Genomic DNA, 21,089 nt, shown 5'->3' with positions numbered 1-21,089 from the left:
ACCACTACAAGGCCAAACAACACTAATATGATGGTGACAACACTGAAGTCAAAACAACAGCTGCAGTCTCTGTTGATCACCTTGTGCTAAATAACATAGGACTTCATTTTCATGTTTGTTTTTTTTAAAGATTGGAAATCTTTGAAAGAACAGCAATGTCTCAAATGTACTTAATATTCTAAACAACACCATCATTAGTAAGAAAGACATTTTAGATGACCAAGGAGAAGAAAAACACCACACCATTTGGGAAAGCTACAGGTTGATTAGTGAGTTATTTGGGTGAAAAGGACAACACTTGTGATGAGTTTTGGTTAAAAATGACAGACAATAACGGTGGAATGTGAGAAAGGGACGAACTGAAGTAACTCTCAGCAGGAAACTGTGTATGCACTTTGCAAATTCACTCTTGCCCTGACATCTGTATATGCATTGAAGTAAAGAGGAGCTCCTACCAAAAATAGGAAATGCCAAGGACACCCTACTGCCTGCGAATGAAATACATGGGGTATTCAGCCAGGGACCATTTTGTCTGCTGTATCATTAGCTCTACAAACATAAAGCCCCACAATTTCAAAATGCTGACTGTGAAGCACCAATGATTTTGTGAAGACTGCATTCGTCTGCAGTTCAAGGAAAATAAACCACAGTGCAGCAAGACAGAAATGCAATTTCTATTTAGTAAGCAGTTGGAGCCTCAAAAAGATTTGGAGAGATTTCAGTTTAAAGAGGTCAATAAGAATGTGACCGCGTTTCCACCATGAAAAAAGAAAAAAAACTGTAGTTTTATGAAGGGGGATTTAAAAGAAAAACTAAAATGAAACCTAAACTGAAAAATGAAAAACAGCTGTTGACCAACCTGCTTCAGAGCCAGCTGTGGCTGCTGTGACGACACTCCTGCGGCCGCTAGCGTTATCCTGATTGCTGTGGTTACTTTCGCTGTCGCTCTCCGTTTCAGCCGCTGCCAGAAGATCCAGCTCCATGTCGCTTCCTAAGAGCAGATGATGACAAACAGATGCTTCACTCGCTGTTGGGTGTTTTCAGATTCAAGTTCACAAAACCTTATGAACGGCGTCATTAGTTCCCTTGCATTCATATAAAAAAAGAAAAGAAAGTAGGGCGTGTCTCACCATCTTCGTCGTGCTCATCATGCTGCCCTTCTGCCTCTGCATTTTCCTCTCCCTGTTCCTCTTGGTCGTCATGATGGTCTTCCTCACCGGCTACTCCTTCTACAACTTCAACCTAAAAAGACAAAAACAAAACGGATCCTAAGAGAGAAAGCTCGGAGGCAAGACAGAGCTATTCCCATCCTCAACTAAAATGATACAGTAATAAGAATGGAAATTAAAATATTCATCCAAAACTCAGTGAAATCATGCGGTGTAAACAACGTGCAGGCTAATGTCAACGTGTCACTAATATACATGGATTCACTTGCATGCAAAGTTCATTAAGGCCTTAATGATTTCATAATGAGGCTCCCCACCTCTTCCACATCTGCTGACACAATGTCGTCCTGCTCCTCGTCTCTTCCTCTGACAGGCTGAGACTGGCTGCTGCGCCGAGGCTGGGGGTTCCTGATGATATAAGAGGCAGCTGTCTGACTGGAGCTGGGGGAAAAAAATGAAGCACAAGACCAGAAGTCATTATAGCTGGTGAATAAGAAAAATCAAGCATCGTCTGCTGCTTTTGGTTTCCTCTCTCCAAGTCAGTGAATGACTCAATGATTTCAAATGTTTCCTCTCTTTGCTTTGCCACGCCACATTAACATGGGGCTCTTACCCAACTATCTGATACAATATGAGCACATTTCAATCTTCCATAACACAGTGAAAATAAAGAAAACAAGGGCACTAAAACCCAACTGACCTGCTGGACTGGTCGGGTGAGGGTCTCGGAGGCAGCGGCTCCACGGAGAAGAGCTCCTCGCTGCCCTGAACGGCGTCTATGCTGGTGCTGGCCAAAGTGAACGGAGCAGTGGGTCTCGCTATGCCCATTCGCACCGGCACAATCAGCGACTCGGCTACATTACACAGCTCCTCCACAGCGTAGGGAAGTAGCGCTTGGAAAACCCGTCGACATTTCCCAATGGGCTGGGGGATGAAGTTGCTAGGTGAAGGAAAAAGAAAAGAAAAACAGGCAGAATATTAAAATATGTTGCAATATATTTTAAAAATGGTGTGTAATTGATGTCATTGTGTAGTCCCAATTGTGTGGTAGAATTGAGCGGATGTAACTTAAGTTACAATTAATTCCTTCGGCCTTTGCCTTGATGTGTGTTCTTACTTTTTCTTCTTGGATGAGGCCATCTCCACGCTGAGGATGACGAATACCCGGGCGACAGAGCGCAGGAACCTCCTGGTGACATTGACTGCCTCTTCTCTCCGGCCCGGAGTGTACTTGTTCTGCAGCTCCTTCACTAGTGTACCCAGCAAGGTGTCTATAAACTAATATACGATAACAAAAAACACACACACCGATCAAAAAAAACGTACATATGCACGGGCGGGTTAACAGCAATACAAACTGAAGAAAATGCATTACTGGTAATATTGAGGTGGTCGTATTTAGTGTTTTCCTAAGAAAGAATTATTCAGAAATGGACATTTTGTTGACCTATGTGTCAAATAAGTGAAGTTGAGGAGGACAACAAGCATCTTGTTGCTGACGCAGACTAACTGGACTTACAGTGATGTCAGGAGCACACTTGACAATGAGGCAGTGGGTGAAACAGTCAAGGCGAATGGTGCCACTCTGCTGATTCAAGTAGACCTGCTCTTCAGGCAGAAGGTGGGCAATTCTGCTGCTGGCACTAAGTCTAGGACATACAAAAAAAAAAAAATACAAAACTCAAAATACTTGTGCACTCGGTGCAGCTCTTCTTACCAACCACATTCTACTGCTGTGGGTGGTGTTTTGCACCGAGACTTACGGGTCTTTATTCTCCTGAGAGCCAAACATGATCATAGACTTCAGGGCGTTCCAGTCCTGCAGGACCCTCTCCAGAGCCAGCTGAGCAAAGCGGGGAGGTTCTAGATCGTGGTCTGGCATGTCAGAGTCTGAAAGAGAGGAAAGAAGAATGTTGTCGTACATCAGATGCCTCAGAGCAATAACATTTAAAAAAGATCCAGCCTGGATCTAAATAATCTCATGTAAATGTTGAGTAGTCTGCACTGATGGTTTAAAGTTGGGTCATATGTGAGGGGAACCTGAACCTACCCTCTGCGTTTGTAGCCTTGCGGTTCCTGTCTTCTCTGATGCGTGGTGGTCTGTACTGACAGTGCTCAACGCTCTGCCTGGCAACAGTCTGCACCAGGAACAGTAATATATGCTCTCCCCTGCAGATGGAAATAGAAATCTCTCAGAAATAGCACGTAAGCCTCACTTGCACAATATCAAGTATCTTCTCTGTCAAAATAATACAATCAAGCTGACTTAGCTGGAAATGACTGCAGGTATTTGCCAATTAATAAGGACACAAACTGGAGGTGAAGTGGAGATTAAGGCCACACAGAGATCAGAGGGGTCTTACCTGCTGTTGGGTGTTGTGACCAGGTTGGTTGTTGTGAGTAACCTGTACAGCAGATCCAGTCGGGCAGCCTTCTGGCCGGCGATCAGCGTCTTACACTTACATTTCTCCCAACAGTCACAGTATGCTGTGGGAGAGGTCCTCTTCAGCCTGGGAAAGAACAGAAGCGGCGTTATGATCATACGTACCAACCTAGTGCTGAATGCAGGCGATGAAACGCAACGGTAAGAAGGATGTAAACCTTTTACAAAGATCTAATGAGGCCACGCTCAAAAATGAGACTTACTTGCAGTCGTGTCCTTTGTGACACACCCTTGCACACTCAGTGCAGCAGCAGAGGGACTCCAGCAAACCGCAGGTCCGACACTCAAAGATATCCTACACGCAAAGTCATTGTGATGAAAAATGATTATACAGGGTTCATACACATCTATACAAATGTATTTCCATGACAAAACTTTATGGGTTTATTTATTTTTCCAAAACTTCTCCGGCCCCTGAAATCGCTATTTTTCAAATTACGTGACTTTCAGAGTCTTGTCATGACCGTATGAACCCTGATTACACATTAAAGAGATCAACAAAAATGAGTGAGGTTTTACTTATAAGGTGGAAACAAACGAGGAGCCCCTGAAGCTACGGAGGTTGACCTGGCGTGCAAGTAGCAGTAATCAAATAATATTTTGATCACCGTTTCTTTTTGGGGCGTATCAAGTTTTCAGATACATAACTGTCTTTTAAACCTTATAATTATCAAAGAAAATTCCCATCCTGAATAGACACTGGTTAATGCCACTATAGAATGGGCTACAACACGTCACTTTTTCCTCTCATTTCAGTGTAATGACGTCCTCTCGGGCTGACCTGGTTAATGTGCTCAGCTCCAGTCCAAGTGAAACTGCAGGTGTCGTTGCAGCAGAGAACATAGAGGGGCGAATCATCTGGGTTGGTCCCCGAGGGGCAAATCATCTCCATGAACACAGAGTCTGCATCCTCTTTCTCCGCAATGCCTGGGTCACCCACTGTGTTAGACATTTGGAGGAAAATATGGAAACGGGAGGAATGCCAGTTACGACATGTAGTTAGCGCTTGTAAGCAGGGCAGCTAAATAGGTCAGGATTCACATAACTCGCAGATGACCTCCAATGTCCCAGCTGTTACCTCACCCACTTAAAATGACATCAGATTCACAAAAAGGAATGTTTTTCACAGAGGTGGTGGCTGGTTGGTCATGCAAACTTCAGTATAATGTGCATGATACTAGGCAGGCAATTAAATACGGGTTTGCAAAACTAACAGCCTCCATTCAAATGACAAACCAGTTTACAACAGAAAGATGACTTATTAACGTACCCTTGGCCATTTTCTGAGCAGCCTCCAGTACCGCGATGGCTGCTGGGTAGGCTCTCCCACTGACTGCCAGCATGAATGGGGTCATTCCACGGGCATCCCTGTCAAACAACGGCAACAAGGACATACATGAGGGACGGATAAACAGGCAAAATAAACACAGAACGGCAGATAAAGACAAGAAAGTGCATTCGTTCTGTGTACAGTAAGCAATGATAAGTAGTATCATACAGAAATAAAGACACGTACTTGGCAGAGAGTAGCTCCCGTAGGCGTGGCCTCAGCACAACACTGTCACACATCAGCTTTAGGATAAGGTGGGCGTTGGCCTTCCTGTCTTTAGATTCAACCACAGATGGCTCAGTGGACGGCCCTGATCAAATAAAGAGGACAAAGCATTAGATGACAGACGCAACACGTTAACCACGAGTATATGAAAACACAGTATACAGCTGAAGGACTAACTTACACCAGTACAATGGTACGGTATAATGAATAATATCAGAATGTCATATACAACCTTTTTAGCAATAACTCTGAAACTTTTTCTCTGCTTCTCTACATTATTATAGCATGAACTTAATAACTAAATTCTAGGAATGATCACTAACAATTTTAAGCTGCGATACAAGACCAATGTAATTTTAACATTATCATCAAAAAACAAATAGCATTTATTTTACAGCGAAAAGCATTTGCTGTGTCCCAAATCCATACTATCAACCATTTATGATTCTAAGAAGGTTTTGAGTATTTGGTGTGTTCACACTAGAAAAGTGAGAAAACAAAGTATACTCAAACCAAACAATACTAAATACGGGGGATTTTAGGTTGTGCTGTTAATACGCGGTACTCTCCCACAATGCAATGCACAAAAAGAAGCAGAAGGTTTGCTCACAGCTGGAAAGTTTGCAATAAATTGTGGGTGGTGGAACAGCTCCAAAGAAATCTTGAAAAACTAAGAAATATATAATATAAATATAAGAAACAAGTATTAAATCCTAAGAAAAAACATTGATGTCTCTTTGTGAAGCAGTAGTACAACGTGTGTAGAATCAGTATGTAGAATGCGTTCGGGTCACAGCTCCTTCTCGTTCCTCCTCCGTGGTGAAGAGGTCATGTACCTGGTATGGTGGAGGTGCTGGGTCCCTGGCTGGTCCCAGTGGAGGCGGTGGTGAGTGAACCCACAGCTGGTGCTAGAATGAAGTCAATGTCACCGTCTGTTGATTAAATAAAAACATTGTAGATTGTAGATTTCAATTCAGTTAAGAGACACTTCACTGCAAAGTATCATTCAATCAGGCAAAGTAGAGTTAAAATCATAAATACACAAACATTGCGGAACAGTTGTGTAAGGCTCTTTAAGACTGACAACTGTTGCAAAACAACTCAAGAGGTTGCACTGGTGTGGGTGGGCTGTTACATAGTACCAGTGAGAAGATTAAATACAAATTCAGAACTCTAGTTTTAAGGCTTACGACACACAACATGGCAGTTTCTACTCATTCAGTCAGGATTGTATAGCTTTGGAAATCTTTCACACCCTCTCGACTGCAGTGTGGCAAAAGTAGTTTTTGTAGTGACACCTTTCATTTATATTCTTGTCTGTCTGAAAGGGCTCTTTAGAGCAGACAGGTTATCTACATTTTAGAATCTTGAACAGATGCACTGACCAGGGTCCATGGGTGGGGGGTCAGGGACCCAGCTTGGTGGGGCAATGGGTGGAGACACAGGGTCTTGGTGGTCGCTGGATGACGGGCCGGACTCATGGCGGCCGAGACCTGCAGCTCTTAGAGACCTCCGCATCATCTCCCTCAGACGAAGCCTGGTGATAGCAGAAGAAAATAAAACGGCAATGACGCTCGAGTTTCCATATTACTGGACAACATTGGATGCAAAAAGACTCCTTTCTCATAGGAAGTCGTTTATTTACCCTCTGCTGCTGGAGGAGCCGGTCCTATTCCCAGAACTGTTGCTTGAGACCACAGAGATGGCGTTGGCAATTGCCTCCACAGCAGATAGACGCTCTGCAAATGTGTTTCTCTCCGACCTTTCAGCTTCTGGAATGAAACAGCGTGGTCACTTTGCGTAGAGAAGAGAGACTTGGGGAAACAGGCAATCAAAGTGACACAGCAGCAGACTCCAAACTAAACATTTTGTGTTTGGAGAAAAATGATTTGACATTTTCTAATAAAGATGGCAAAACAGAGACACTGAAGAATAATGCGACTGTAACAAGGAAATCTAAATAAACTACTTTTGAGATCAGACTCAAATATTAAAACGATTTATTAGGTCGACATTGGAACTAGCTCTTCTAACATCGATCGTCTCTGAAGCAGCAGCTTACCTTCCTCCTCTTTGGTCTCCTTGTTACTGACGGGGAAGCACACGGAGACGGCAGCATGGAGGATGTTGCGGTTCCCGTCGCAGCGATGATCCAGAAGTGCCCCGAGGGCCTGGCTGCCCTGATCCAACAGGAAAGCCTGCTCAAGGTTCACCAGGTACTGCCGGCACGCCTCGTAGTCACAACGCAGCACGTGCTGCATCAGCGTCTGTTTCTGAAGGGCACAGAGACGACGATGCGAGTATCGATTACGAGCGCTCATTTGGACGTCGTTCCACTGCGACTTTGAGACAGATTTATGGGGAGGAATCTAAATATAAATCAGATTTTCTTTTTTACATTGTATTTATAAAAAGGTTGTGCTTACCTCAACAGCCATAATAATAATAGCAGCTTTCTTTTTAATTGTAGAGTTAGAGGGGAGGTTGGCCAGAGAGTGCACCCCCATTCCCAGGCTGTTTATAGGTGGCAGGTCCAACCAATCAGGATCTCGAATTCCACCCATGCAGTCTTTAGCCATCGGGTAGATTGTGCCATTTCCATCTCGAAGGATGATGGGAGATTCCTGGGAGAAAAACAACATTTTAGATTTGTATATACTAATGCGTGCAAAACTGCAAAAAACACACGTCACATATTTGGGAGATGATCTCACCTGTCCTGCTGTAAAGATGGCCACATTGCGCTCACTCTGACCCAGGAAGGCCAGGTTACTGGTGGGGAAGTTATTCTCCTGTTCAGCTTTGCCTGTGGCCAGGTCAAAGATACAGTACCTCACCCAGCTACCGGTCTTTAGCACAGCGTGAACTCCTGGAGGATGGAAAGATGTTTAAAAAGGTTGGAAATACAAATGTACAGAAAACTACTAAAAAAATGTATTGAAAAACTTTATTACGTTTACTCTGACAGAGAAAAGAAGACATAGACTCACCTTTGGAGTCAACATTCACGGCCAGAATCTCCGCCTTTTCTGGGATACAGAGCTTTTTAGGTGTGCGCTGAAAACAGTCGGGAACTTTAGGAGTCCCACCAGTTTTAACCACCTGTCAGGAGCAGATTGAAGGAGACAAAAAGTTAAATCGATACGAATGTCAGGAGGAGAGATTCTCACACCTGCACAGCTCCATTCACACTGAACTCTAAATACTGAGATGAAGACGAAGAAACTTGGATCAAGTAAATGTCTATACCTGCAGCTCATCTATTCGGAGGAGCCTGCAGTCCTGCAGCAGTGATGATGGGTCTGAGTCAGCGGGAGCAGCAGCAGCAGCAGCAGCAGCGGGCTGGTTATTCATGCTGCTGGATGTCCCTGGAAACTTCACAGCAACATACGCGCCATCCACTTTCAGCACCTAGAACATAGTATGAAGGCAATATGTTGTGAAATGTCAGGACAAACCAGGGACACGTGATTGATAGCAGGATCAAGTAGCCATGGACTCAATCACCAGCTTTACTTATTATTCAAAGATGTTACCACATTTGTAAACATTGATCTTCTATGCACTGCGACATTTCAGATGCACCCACCTTTCCCACAGGGACATTTTTAACGTCCTCCACAAACACCACCTCCCTGAGCGGCCACTGCTCCTCGTTCACCTTCTCCTCCTCTTTGGGAGCCGGGGTGGAACGCCTTCGCTCTGCAAGTAGCGAGGCATACTGACGGTTAGTCCTTTGATCACAGAATAATCAGATACGGCACTTATTAGTATTCACATCTAGTGACTACAAAGAGTTCGGCATCATACACCTGACTAGGACAGTAAAAATAATCTGGTGACCAGGTGGACCAGGGAAAAGGACTTATCAACACAGACAGATAGCTGTGGGGTTCATAGGATAAGGGGAGGTTAAAAAAAAGAAAGAAAAGGCAACCAAAACACCCCAGCTGGCCAAACACAGGAAAACAGGCAGAGAAAAAAAAACCTTGCTGATAAAAGCCTGCGCACCATCTGTTTCAAAGTCGAAGGCCTAATGAGAGCGCAGAGTGAGGAAGAAATTGGTTCTGTGCCCGGGAGATAGAGAGGAATGTTGAGAGACGAGTGTTGTTGCGAGAGCTAGAGGTCAAGAGAGAGAGAGACGGAGATAGAGAAGCTGACGTACTGTAGGGCAGCGAGGCACTGCTAGCTATGGAAGAGGTATCACTGCAGGTAGATGCCGGGGAGGGGGGGGGACCCATCTCAGTCTTCACCAGCTCTGGCTTGCTTTCCGTCCTATGGATTAAGACAAAGATACATTGTGTAACCAAGGGGGCTGAAGTCTACGTCTTCCAAATGTGGTTAAAAGTGTCGTGGAAAAAGATTACGTAACACCATTCATAAACAAAAATGGACGGCTCTTTTCTACACAAAATGAAACTGACTTGATTTCCTGGGTCTTGGTGGTCTTCTCCATGTTCTTGAGGCTCTCTGGTGAGCGCAGCTGGAACCGGCAACTGTCGTTCATGTTCCAGACGGACTCCAACAGGACGCCCACTTTGGGAATCCCAGCATTGACAGAAAAGGCCACTGCGCCGGCATGGTAGAGGGGGTTATTCCTCAAGCACACCTAAGGACGGGACGGGTAAATTGATTTTAAACAAACCGCAAAGCTCATATTGAGCTCACGCCAGGACTTACAATCTCAAGACAAACCTATAATAAACATTAAAATAGAAACAGAAGAGGTGCTTAGTCCAACGCTGACATACAAGATCACGACACGCCCAGGCAAACGACTGTCTTACCTGTGTTCCCACGGTGATGTTTGGTATCGAGGAGATGCCAGCGCTGGACTTTGGCTTTTTGTTCTTGGCTCTGGCCTTTTCAAGCATCTTCTTCCGTTGACTAAAAGGCACAACACCCCTGCAGACAGACGACAAGCAGTGAGACAGTCGTACCTTTCTCCGACATAAACCGTTCTTACTTTTAATTGAGAAAGACATCCATATTGTAGCCTCTGCTAAATGTCTCGTTATAGCATCTAACGCAGAATCTTTCCCCATCAATAACCCTGTGAAAGAGAAAAGTGTAATAACCTATCGTTTTGCGTGTGACTTTGATGGACACCCCCGCTACACCTGGCAGGATAACAATGTTATGGTGACATTCGTGAGGCAATGTTATAGTTAAAAACATAGAATTACAATTCCGTTCAATGTGGTTGAGTGTTAAAACTGTTTTTCTTCTCACCACCAGTAGAGGCTAGTCTCCAGCTGTACACACGTGTAGAGCGCGCAGCAGTGCAGCGACACCATACGTTCGCCCTGCAGCTCAGGGAAAGCCTGAGCACTGTGCTCCAGCTTAGAGGCCACTGTGCTCAGTGTGTCGTCCACCCAGGTTGCCACCTATACCCCACATACACACACAAACTTGAGTTAATGGATAATTCATTAAATATTTGTAGTGCAAGGATGGCTGGTTAATCACTATAGAAACATATCTAGGCAAACAACATATTCTGGTTACACAACTTATCCTGTGGTCGAGTGCTGCTACCAAGAAGGAAGCAGAGCACACGTGTCCTCATGTCAAGAGGAGCAATCATAGTCTACCTTGTTGGTCTCTGTGGCTACAGTGGCTCTGATGCTATTGGCAGACAATAAGGTGATCTTCTCATTGGCCAGGCCCAGGAAGGACACGCGCGGGTGATGAACAGAAGGATTCTGATGGAACAAATGACAGAAAGGTGAAATAAATGACCAGTACTTTCTAGCCATTAAGCATGCTACGACAGTTTTTGGCCATTCACATTGGTTGAATGCTCCACCTGTGCATTCCTGTAGGGTTCAGGTTCGCTCCACTTCCACTGATACAGCTCTCCTTTGGAGCTGACCGCCACCAGCTCTGAGAACATGGCTCCGATGCTCACAAACTTCACACCATCCTATAAAAGAAAATTAGAGATCTCAGTAAGTGTCAGGTGAAGCAAAACTTAACCCAAATTGTCCAATAAACTGAATCTGCTACTAGCGGACGTCAATCAAGTTGCAGCAACATCTCAAGAAGGAAAACAGAAATAGTCGAAACTCCAACATGCAATGACGTAGTAAAAGGTTTGTATTTCTTTGTTTTTAAATAAACATTAAATCAACATATGTGTTTGGGCTCCTCCTACCTTGTCGGGCCACCACTGGAGCTCCTCTCCCAAGGAGACGGGGCTCTGGACCGGGATGCTCTTCTTGTCCAAGCTGGGCTCGCCCTCGCGGCTGGTGGAGCCTCGCTCCGTGTCGAACGAGGCCCCATCCAGCCACCGGCGCTCACGCAACCTCAACACGGACTCGCGCTCACGCAACAGCTCGGAGTCGCGCTCTAAGGGAAGAAGGAGAACTGGTATGCAATAAGGTCACACCAGTGGGATAGAAGTAAGCCACTCTCTCTGGGAAAGACCCGTCAACATAGTTTTAAGGATAGAGAGAGAAAGATACGATTCTTTAGAATCAAAATTGCAGTGCTGAAGATTGAGTGGGAGTCTAAATTACACTGGTGGGTGAGTCAGTTTGCACGCCTGTATGTTAAAGTGCGAGGTAGAAGAGGAAGTGGATGGACAGAAAGAAAGCATGCATGTGGGCTAAAAGTGGGCTAGCTAGGTTTTTAGAATAGACTTAAAAGGGTCCCTAAGACAGGTGGGCCTAGCGGGCCTTTCTCAGAGAGCTCACAGTATCCACTACAGCCATGCAGCACAACACCAAACATTTATAGCCAGTAACACCAAACACCCGTATTAGAAGTCAAGCTAAACAGACTGAAGAGAAAATTGACAACAAGATAAAACCATTGCATTTACATTAATATTGTAAGACAGCTCAAGTATACTTAACCTCTTACCCATGGCAAGTTTTTTCTTGAAATATATAAAAGGAAATACTGAAAAACACACTGCCTTGCTTTTGCAAATTGTATGCTGTTGACTTTTCTTTGAATAAGCCATTAAAGCTCCATCCTCACAACCAGAGTCACCGAAAGCCTTTCCTTCACTAGTCAGAAATGAGTTGTCGAGTTACCTCTGGAGGATCCCAGGCGAGACAGTGAGGAGCGTCTGAAAGAGGGGTAGCCAAAGTAGCTGATGTCCTCAGAGAACATAGCATCGGCATCAATGATCACACTGGGATGGGCTGAGTGGATGTCTGCATCCAACAGGGACATCAGGTCCTCTGCGTGGGACCAAGGAACAAAAGAATCACAAATAAAAACACATTTATTATTTTTATGAATTTGGCAAATACTGTCGAGACCATTACAATGATCATAATGAAATAACTGTATAACTATATTACTCTTCCAAACAAGCCTATTTGTATTACACATTGAACGGCTGCTAAGCCCGAACTCTTAAAAAACAACATCACGTTATATAAGCTGTTGTTCTTTTGTTTGACAAACCTCCAGGGAGGTAGGACTCGCTGGCTGTGTCGTCTCCATCATCTCCATCTTCATCATCCCGGCTCAGCAGGTTGTTGACGGCGAGGTTGACATCCAGGTTGGTCCGCTGGAGTTCCCTAATGATCACACTCCTGGACTTCCCCTGGAGGACTACCTGGGCCTGGCGGAAAGGACAACAAAGTAGCAAACACATTTATGAATGTGTGCATTGTGAATGCAGATTAGCGGGCAAATGTGTGCTGTCAACTGTACAACTTGTTTCAGTACGGAAAAGGCTATTAAACCCTTTTTGGAGCTTTTTTATTAAAATATATATATATATATATATATATATATATATATATATATATATATATATATATATACACACACACACACACACACACACACACACACACACACACACATATACATGTGTGTATATATACATACATACATACATACATACATACATACATACGCTGGGAAGTTGGTACCTGAGTGATGAGTTCTTCGGGGATGACAGAAGCAGGTATGACTGGCTGAGGCTGGCTACCCAGCAGGCCCGAGCCGCGATCCCTCCCTGTACGGATCACCCTGGTCTGTCGGCGGGAATCGCGAGCTGCCGTCGATGACCTCCCCGACGTGCCTCCGCCTCCGCCACTGCCTCCGCCCCCTCCTCCGCCACTGCTGCCACCTCCAGCTCCGCCTCCCCCTGCTCCTCCCCCACTTCCACCTCCTCCGCTGCCTCCGTTTACACCAGAGCTCCAGCGACTCCTGTTACATACAGTGCAAGGCCATGGTCAGACACAACCGCCAAAAAAAAAAAAACACCATCTGACTAACAGATCAGACTCAACACACGCACACGTCCGGGTACGGAGGGATTCATTGACTTTGTGACAGCGGAGACGGGGCAGGCCGGACTAATAGGGTTTCACAACAGCACCATTTGCAGGAAGGGAGAAATTAAATAATGGCAATCTTTCTAATTGAATCAGGCATTATCAGAGAAAAAAAAAGCTTTGACATAGTATGATGATTGCATTATGTACATATTTTGGACGTTTCAACTATCACTTTGTTTCTGTTCAACATTAAACTGTAAGGAACTCAGTTCTCCAGTGGTCAACATAAGCACCAACAAGACTGCAAGTTTAGCGGAGTCGATGAACATGGCCATGCTCTTTGCTCTTTCCTGGACACATTTTATTACATTTCACAGCACCCTGAAGGTCTCTCTTCAGAATGACGAACAGTGTGGGGAATACAGCCCTGATCCGCTGCAGCGTGAGCGCTGTGCTCTCTCAACACTGAGTTTTCACAGGACCGTTTGGTCTCTGTCAACCCTCCCAGAACTTACCCAAGGGTGTTGCCTGCCAGTCTGCCCAGTGTGTCAGAGCCAGACAGGAACCAGGGCGGATCACTAGTCCTGCCTGGCCTGGAGCTCCTTCCTGTCCCTGAACCACTGCTCAACTTTGAACTGGAAACAAAAGATGGGAGATCAGTTACAAACCTACAGAAGTCCCACACAGGACCAAACGACCTCATTTCTGACCTGGGTCAACAGAGAGTACATTTACCCAAGGTCTGTTAAATGATACCCCTCAGTTCGGGATTCATTTTCTGTTAAATATTACATTGTGAAAAAGGTGGGGGGGTATTTTGGAGACTAGCATGGCAACACCCTTGGGAATCAGAATTGGCTGCAACTCGTTCCTCATTCAAGACTTTCCTCTCTTAAAGGTTCTTGGGGTTTTAGGGCTGCAATACTTTCTCCTATTTCAACTTTCTCTATAATGGAATGCCTTTAACCAAAAGTAGTTTACTTGAATATTCTTAACTCGTGCTCTTAATACAATTGGTATAAATGGTGTTTTGCTGTGCCGGGGAACTGAATTATGACCATTTTGCCAACGCTTCATATAAACAGGGACTACAGTGACACAAAATTTAGACAAGTCCAATAAAATAATAAATCACATTTAGTACCAGATTGTAATGGAAGACAATGGGATACAGAAATAGGGATTCAAATTATTCAAATGCAATACATAAACAGCAAAATCAGACAAGCTGACACAATCCCAAAGACGACCTGCCACACTCTTTTCCATCGGCTTCCCAGCAGCCCACAATGGTGCCGACTGAAAAACGATCACAATGTGAAAACCACCTCTTCTGTGTCTGTGGCAGGGAGCAAACCGTGTGCTCTGCAGAAACGTTTGGCGCAAGGAGCTCCTCAGGCCTTTACAATCTGATTCACATGCATATTTAGCAGCTAGAGGGGCCTTGAAAGCTCTCAAATCACTGTTGGATGTTGTTCTCCTGGCAGGACATCGACAGCTATCAATGAGACATTCATCAAAAATAAATACTCAGAGCCAACACAAAAAAAGATCAGCTAGAGGAAAGAAAAAAAAAAAGCATTTTAATTAAATCGCAACCATAAAGGCAACTGGCTTTTAGAAAGTTACATAAACGAGTTTTCTTGCCGTCGGTTGTTTGGTGTCAAGATTGGAATAAAAAGTATTTTTTAAGAACCACAAACGTCCCTGGAATGCGTCTAACTTTAAGGAAGAAAAACAGCTCTGTGGTAAGAAAGGCTTTAGAGGCATCATCAACATAACAAGCAAACCCCCAAAGCATCCCCCAGTCACCCAGCTGCCTGTGGGGAGGACTCCTGTTGGGAACAGACCGGTGTTTTCAGACACATGTCTCACTCCTGCTGGACTGAAATCTTTGGAGCAAAGAGCCCGAGTATTATTCTACAAGTGAAATCATGTCCGACAGCTTCATACTCGGCTGAGAGGCGTCGCAGCAAACCCTCATCAGTGAGCCCGAGCGCGTTCAGTGCATCTTGTGCTAGACGTCTCCCCAAGCAATCCGTTTTCCAACTCGGTGCCAAAGCTGAAACAGTTTCCGGGACGGATCACATCATAAAGAGGTCTCTCACCCATCGCTGCCATCCGGTTTGCTGAGCTCCAGGCGGTCGGGCTGGACAGCGAAGCTGATTCTGCACACGCGTCCATCCTAAAAGAGATTCATTTATGTCACACATTTGATTCATGAAAATTAACTCTATGGCCGCACTGTAATGCAAGGGCAAATCATCATATTAGAATTTGAAACATATATCAAGCCAAACATAAAGCCAACAACTCAAAAACCTTTTGCATTTTACATCCGAGTCTACAGGCAGATTACTGCTGTGCATATCAGTTTATGTATGTCAGTGGTGCTGTATACGGGAAGATATAATTCATTACTTAGATTAAATTAGACTTTAACATTAAAACGCTACCGTGTGTTAACTCCACTCATCCGGAACACACATCCACCTGCATGCCCCAGTTCGGTGACATTTCTGTCAAAAAGCTCAAATAAACAAAGGAGGTCAACGGCTGCATGCCTCTCGGTGTGTCTGTAGCCCTGTTCAAACCTCACTAGCCTAATTGAAGTTTGCCTGGGAAGCAGAGGAATCTGCAAGCTTGTGTTTATTTGCTCTGACGCGCCTGGTCCCCCTCTCCGCTTTGGACAGATTCCAAGCAAGTTCTGACGAGCCGATCGCAACCGCTAAGCTAATATGGGGCACGTTTGAGACGAAGATCGCAAAGAGGAGCAACGTTCAAGGAATTTACTAAAACAACCAAGATGGTTGCAGCTGATGTGGAACTTTCGGTTGAAGCCGCTATCTCGTCACTATTGAAAGAACTTGGACGTATGTTTTTGCTCCTTGAGAAGAAAGCTGTGTTTTCTGTACTTCTGACAGGATTTGGCAAAAGTTGAACTCACTCATTTACTATATTGAGGCTCATCTGTGCCTACTCTAGTCTGGTGTCATTGGTTCCTTACTCAGCGCTGCGTCAAATGATTCGTTGCTTTGATTGGTTGTAGGTCTATCCGATTGCGTCCAGGGTTATTTTGGTCTACGCACATTAATAAGACGTCTTGGAAATCAAAAATAAAATGAGAGGTTCCAGACTAATGTGCGATGTGGTTTGGCGACTGGGGTGGTGTCCTGAATACAAACAACACATCAAATCCAGTCCACCCATGAAATAAAAGAAGTGTTTTATAGCAAAGTCAGAGGTCATGTGATAATAGTGACCGGGTTTGAACTGAAATCTCCATATTATATTATACTGAACTGTTTTAGTGGGTTATAAATAAACATGACTCATACACTCTAGAGCCAGTGTTTCATTAATGATGTAATGTCTCGTAGCATTACCTCAAGGAGAAATCCGGCGTGGTTTGGACCAACAACACACTGTTTTAGGGTGGCCTGCTCCAGCAGACTAAGGTGTGGATGACTGCATTCGAAAAGGGGGAAAAAGAACGAAGACTAATGAGACGATATAAAGAATGATTATAAAACAACATCCTGTTTACAACAATTGATCAAATTAGACAAAAGCAGTGTTCCAATGTTGACACTAACGTACCTGTTATAGCTGTATTTGTTGAGCTTCTCCGAGACTTCCCGGAGCCTGAAAAGAAGAAGACGACTATATTAATGCAAGTAAGACCAGTTTAAGAACCAATTAATGCAGATTAATGTTTGCAATTCAGAAATGCAGGACTGGAATATAGTTTAAAACATGAGCCACTGATGCGCAAACCATGTTTATTTCATCAGATTTAACTGTCAACATTGTACCCTAACACAGACCATTAAGGTGCATTTCAAATGGCTTCAACTCGTGTGCATCTTTTCTATTTATCTGGTAAAGCATAGGAATCCCAGAACATGTAGAATGAATCACTTAAACATTCTTGAACACGATAGGCAAACAAATATGAGGCAAATTAGGATTATAGCATCTGTCCCAGTCGACAGTATCAAATGATTCCATGGTGACTAAATGGCGTGAAAGAGGGGATTGTTTTGCTGCCTCATCAGCTGTGACATATGGTTGACTAACAGCAGGATATCAGAGCAGAGGTCACAGCCCAGAGTGGCTGTGAAACTAATCTGATGATGCCAGTAATGAAACCTTTGAGGAAACCGTACTGAAGCATTTAGCTCTGGTCATCGATGACAATTTAAATTTTCGGGTTTTTTCACTGTTAGTTTCGGATATCAAACGCAATGACCTTTTAGTGGCTTCTGCTATGGCGAAAATGTAAGCCAGAGAGGCCCGCCAGAGATATTTCAAACACTTTGTCACGGCATTAAGTCACTGCATTGATCCACAAATAATCCAGAATCCAAAAGTGATTTATAAAACACTGTTTCCAAAGTTATAAAAAGATGTTTAGAATAACAGAATTGTAAGTTCAGTAGTTGGACGTGTCTCACTATGATGCTCCTCGTCTTTTTATCCATTTAAAAATGATTGGGGTTTTTTTTTGTTCCTGAAGATTGTCTCTTTTATACTGATGAATCCATCCAGACTGTTTCATGCTCCTCCATGCCATGAAGCATCATGTCTGCCACTGACCTAACATTGTCCATGCAGAAAATGAATAGGACTGCTACTTCTGAGACCCCTGCCACCCAAAATATCTCCCCCCACCTCACTAAACAGTGTGAAGCAAGTGTGGAGCCAAAATAACCTAATGCACCGAAATATACCCCAAAACTATACATTCAATTATTTGTGAAGGATTTCTATTTACCGAACATGCTTAACCACATATGTGGTCTGAGATGTATTGCATCCGGATTCGTCTCTAGTGTCAAGACACATACATCAAATCTCAACTCCTCAACCCATTTGTTCCATGCTGTCATCTTGAATTTATACTTCTGCAAACCGTTTCCTCCACATGTGGTCTGTCACTACACACAGATATAGAAGCATTGGGGCACTTGTAGTGATGAGTGACCGAACTGAAACTCAAGAAGGAGGCAAAAACGCATCCTCAGAGGGAAATGTAAATGCTGTGCAGTTATGAATCATGTGTACAATTTAAACACAATTTACATGATAATACCAGTTGTAGACATAAAGATACTGATATATACATAATTCTCATGATTACAGAAAAAAACAAGCATTCAAAAATGTTGCCCACGTAGGCATACAACCTGAGCAGAAAGTAAATGTATTCCACTGCTTGATGAAGTGTGCCCTCGCACTGACAAATGTAAAACAATTTAAAATCTCTAGAAATTGTCTGAGATGCAAATGGTAACGGTAGAACTCTCCTCACAATACAGAAGCACATTAAGAGCCCATGCAGCAGTCCAAACACTACAGGGAGGTAAAAGAAATGTACTCACGCAGCATCCAGGTCTGTCATTCGCTAACCCACCCATCAAACAAATGGCACCACTCTAGCATAGACAAAAAGTCTACCCGCCCCAACGGCCAATTTAAAACAAGTCTCACTAAAGCACAGCAAAAAATGTATTAAACATCCATTGCGCTACAGGAGAAAGCTACTTGCCATTCCATCGTGCTAGACTTATGTCAAAGCAGACCTCAGCTAGGTCAAGCAAACCACTGACATGTGGTTGAGGAAATCTGACCGGATGTTCATGGCAGGCAATCGCTTCAAATGCGCCAAGCTGGACCAAGCCTTTTAACTTCAGATAGAGGCACTTATCTGCTTTGACAACTGCAAGTTCCTTCATGGGGAAGAGAGAGGAGGGGGCCTCCCAGCAGCACATGGTGACTGTAGCATGCAATGGCATGCATGCCTGGGGATGAAACAGCCATGACCTCTTTAAGGAACCAATGGTCCAAACCACCAGGATGTTTGAGTGACTTTTTCCAATAACGAGCAGAGTAACCAGGCTTTCCTGTCAATCAAACCAACAGCTGGACCCCCAGAATTAAGACAGTACACTAACCTGCATAAAGCATTCACATCCTCTGAGCCTATACCCAGTTCTTAATCCCAAGGTCATTTAAAAACAGAACAGCTCATTAATCAGTTCAATCTCAATGGATGATATAAATAGGTTTATCATAAATCACATGTTCGGACAAAAATACAGGACAAAAATACAGCTCGCACACAATTTCCTGGACATTTTGTCCAACTGCTGCTGTCCCATGATCTCTTCAGTTTCAAAAAATGTTCCTAAAGAAGCTCCATTAAACGCAGTGTGATGCATGCCAACAGCATGTCCCTACTAACAATATTGTGTGCAATTGCATTATCTGTCCAGAGTATGCTCTAGGTATTTGGGTAAGAGTGAAGAAATGAAGTGTGTGATCACGTGAACGCTGATGAGTCCAGCATCGATAACAAACACGTTATAAGCCTCGGCTGGTCCCCTTACTAAAGTAGATAACAGGATTAATGTGAATGCAATGTTGCTAACTGTGCCTCGCTGCATATTTTAGATATTTCATCTCGGTACGCGATGTTCAAAAGGGACAATTGTGAAAACATTATTTCCGACGTTGCTAGCGAGTACATTGTGCCGTAAAACGTTCGAATAATACAACGCCATAAAAGAACACGAAACACAAATATTTGGCTTTGTCAAGAGCGTGGCAGCGAATTAGCAGTGCTAGCATTAGCCGCTAGCTATCCGTTAGCTGACGTTAGCTACTTCATTGATCATGATAATCAACGAGGCACCCACAAAATAAACACTGACACACGTCAAAGGAGTGCATGTGTGATTTGAACACGAAAACTCGTATCTTTTCAACAACGTTGTGTTTTACGAGCCTTATTTCCCTCTCTTTTCCCCATCCCCCAACCCGCATTGTCTATCTCAACTTTGACTGTGAGCCAATCCTCCCAGAGAAGCAAGGAAACAGCCCGCTAGTGTTAGCTAACGTTATTCGTACGATGGCCAGTTAATGGGTTAGCATCGAGCTAGCCTCGAGCTAGCACTGGACCAACTGTTTAGGTAGCAGCAGGCTAACGAGGATTGTTCAAGATGCCGGGCCTTGTTTCAACCCTGGGGGGGTCATTTAAATTATTTAAACCCGACTGAACACGCATGACAATGTCAACATCGGTCGTAATAACAATATCGAATACTATATACCATATCCCGCATGTCAGTACTGATTAAAATGCTTCTTTTCCACGGGCCGCAACAAAATACCTGTCATTGAGCTGATCCTCAGTCCCCGGCAACGGGTGAACCACGAAGTGTATAGATGTCATGGGGTCAATCCAAAATCACACACAGACGTGTGAACGATGTGGAAATTGTTGTTCTTTCGATTACTGTATATATGTGGATTCATAGGAATCGCTTAATGGCGAAAACCCTCGAGTTTAGATCCCAGCCTCCTCACCCACATGCCGCCATCTTAACTCTAGCAAGCTTCTTCTCTGTGTGTTGATTAGTGCACATGCAACCACTCCGCTGGTTGGACCCTGAGCACAAACAGGAAATGTGTTAAATTGGACGGGATTGGCCTCAAGAAGAAAGGCAAGACTACTGTAATCACAAAATACTACACTTTCACACTCCACTGTCTTTGTTCTCAGCCAGTTCGGCCGATGCGTCGGTGGTTGTTTGCATTTTCATGCACCTACAGTCATTTTCAGGTCCATTATTGTTTCACAAAGGCCAAAGAAAGGATTAAGTATTGCG

At 44.0% G+C, this 21,089-nt stretch overlaps 1 protein-coding gene across 9 annotated transcripts in view; it reads right to left on the bottom strand.

Moving 5' to 3' along the window:
• Positions 1-20,802, bottom strand: part of ubr5 (ubiquitin protein ligase E3 component n-recognin 5) — a 31,024-nt gene extending 10,222 nt beyond the window's left edge. For 4 of the 9 annotated variants that reach the window (XM_079164387.1, XM_079164388.1, XM_079164391.1 and 1 more), the window contains exons 1-38: positions 20,592-20,802; positions 17,017-17,061; positions 16,803-16,884; positions 15,525-15,601; positions 13,932-14,051; positions 13,066-13,345; positions 12,590-12,749; positions 12,211-12,360; positions 11,325-11,536; positions 10,977-11,093; positions 10,762-10,872; positions 10,400-10,554; positions 9,955-10,072; positions 9,592-9,776; positions 9,333-9,442; positions 8,757-8,869; positions 8,417-8,578; positions 8,158-8,269; positions 7,882-8,036; positions 7,594-7,791; positions 7,230-7,440; positions 6,813-6,939; positions 6,553-6,704; positions 6,004-6,099; positions 5,129-5,252; positions 4,883-4,980; positions 4,394-4,551; positions 3,816-3,907; positions 3,533-3,679; positions 3,220-3,338; positions 2,933-3,059; positions 2,689-2,818; positions 2,287-2,447; positions 1,870-2,109; positions 1,487-1,610; positions 1,131-1,242; positions 860-991; positions 456-488 (exon numbers count right to left, since the gene is read on the bottom strand). In XM_079164387.1, the coding sequence (XP_079020513.1) occupies positions 456-488; positions 860-991; positions 1,131-1,242; positions 1,487-1,610; positions 1,870-2,109; positions 2,287-2,447; positions 2,689-2,818; positions 2,933-3,059; positions 3,220-3,338; positions 3,533-3,679; positions 3,816-3,907; positions 4,394-4,551; positions 4,883-4,980; positions 5,129-5,252; positions 6,004-6,099; positions 6,553-6,704; positions 6,813-6,939; positions 7,230-7,440; positions 7,594-7,791; positions 7,882-8,036; positions 8,158-8,269; positions 8,417-8,578; positions 8,757-8,869; positions 9,333-9,442; positions 9,592-9,776; positions 9,955-10,072; positions 10,400-10,554; positions 10,762-10,872; positions 10,977-11,093; positions 11,325-11,536; positions 12,211-12,360; positions 12,590-12,749; positions 13,066-13,345; positions 13,932-14,051; positions 15,525-15,601; positions 16,803-16,884; positions 17,017-17,061; positions 20,592-20,653 (5,107 nt within the window). In that variant the 5' untranslated portion in view covers positions 20,654-20,802. The remainder of the gene's footprint in view (positions 1-455; positions 489-859; positions 992-1,130; positions 1,243-1,486; positions 1,611-1,869; positions 2,110-2,286; positions 2,448-2,688; positions 2,819-2,932; positions 3,060-3,219; positions 3,339-3,532; positions 3,680-3,815; positions 3,908-4,393; positions 4,552-4,882; positions 4,981-5,128; positions 5,253-6,003; positions 6,100-6,552; positions 6,705-6,812; positions 6,940-7,229; positions 7,441-7,593; positions 7,792-7,881; positions 8,037-8,157; positions 8,270-8,416; positions 8,579-8,756; positions 8,870-9,332; positions 9,443-9,591; positions 9,777-9,954; positions 10,073-10,399; positions 10,555-10,761; positions 10,873-10,976; positions 11,094-11,324; positions 11,537-12,210; positions 12,361-12,589; positions 12,750-13,065; positions 13,346-13,931; positions 14,052-15,524; positions 15,602-16,802; positions 16,885-17,016; positions 17,062-20,591) is intronic. The other 5 variants (XM_079164393.1, XM_079164395.1, XM_079164394.1 and 2 more) reach the window with 3 other exon arrangements.
• Between the last annotated feature and the right edge of the window lie 287 nt (positions 20,803-21,089).

The sequence above is a fragment of the Pholis gunnellus genome, assembly GCF_910591455.1.
Source record: "Pholis gunnellus genome assembly, chromosome: 8".
NCBI lineage: Eukaryota > Metazoa > Chordata > Actinopteri > Perciformes > Pholidae > Pholis > Pholis gunnellus.
The sequence above is the reverse complement of the archived record's forward strand: the minus strand, read 5'-3'. Positions and strand labels throughout refer to the sequence as shown.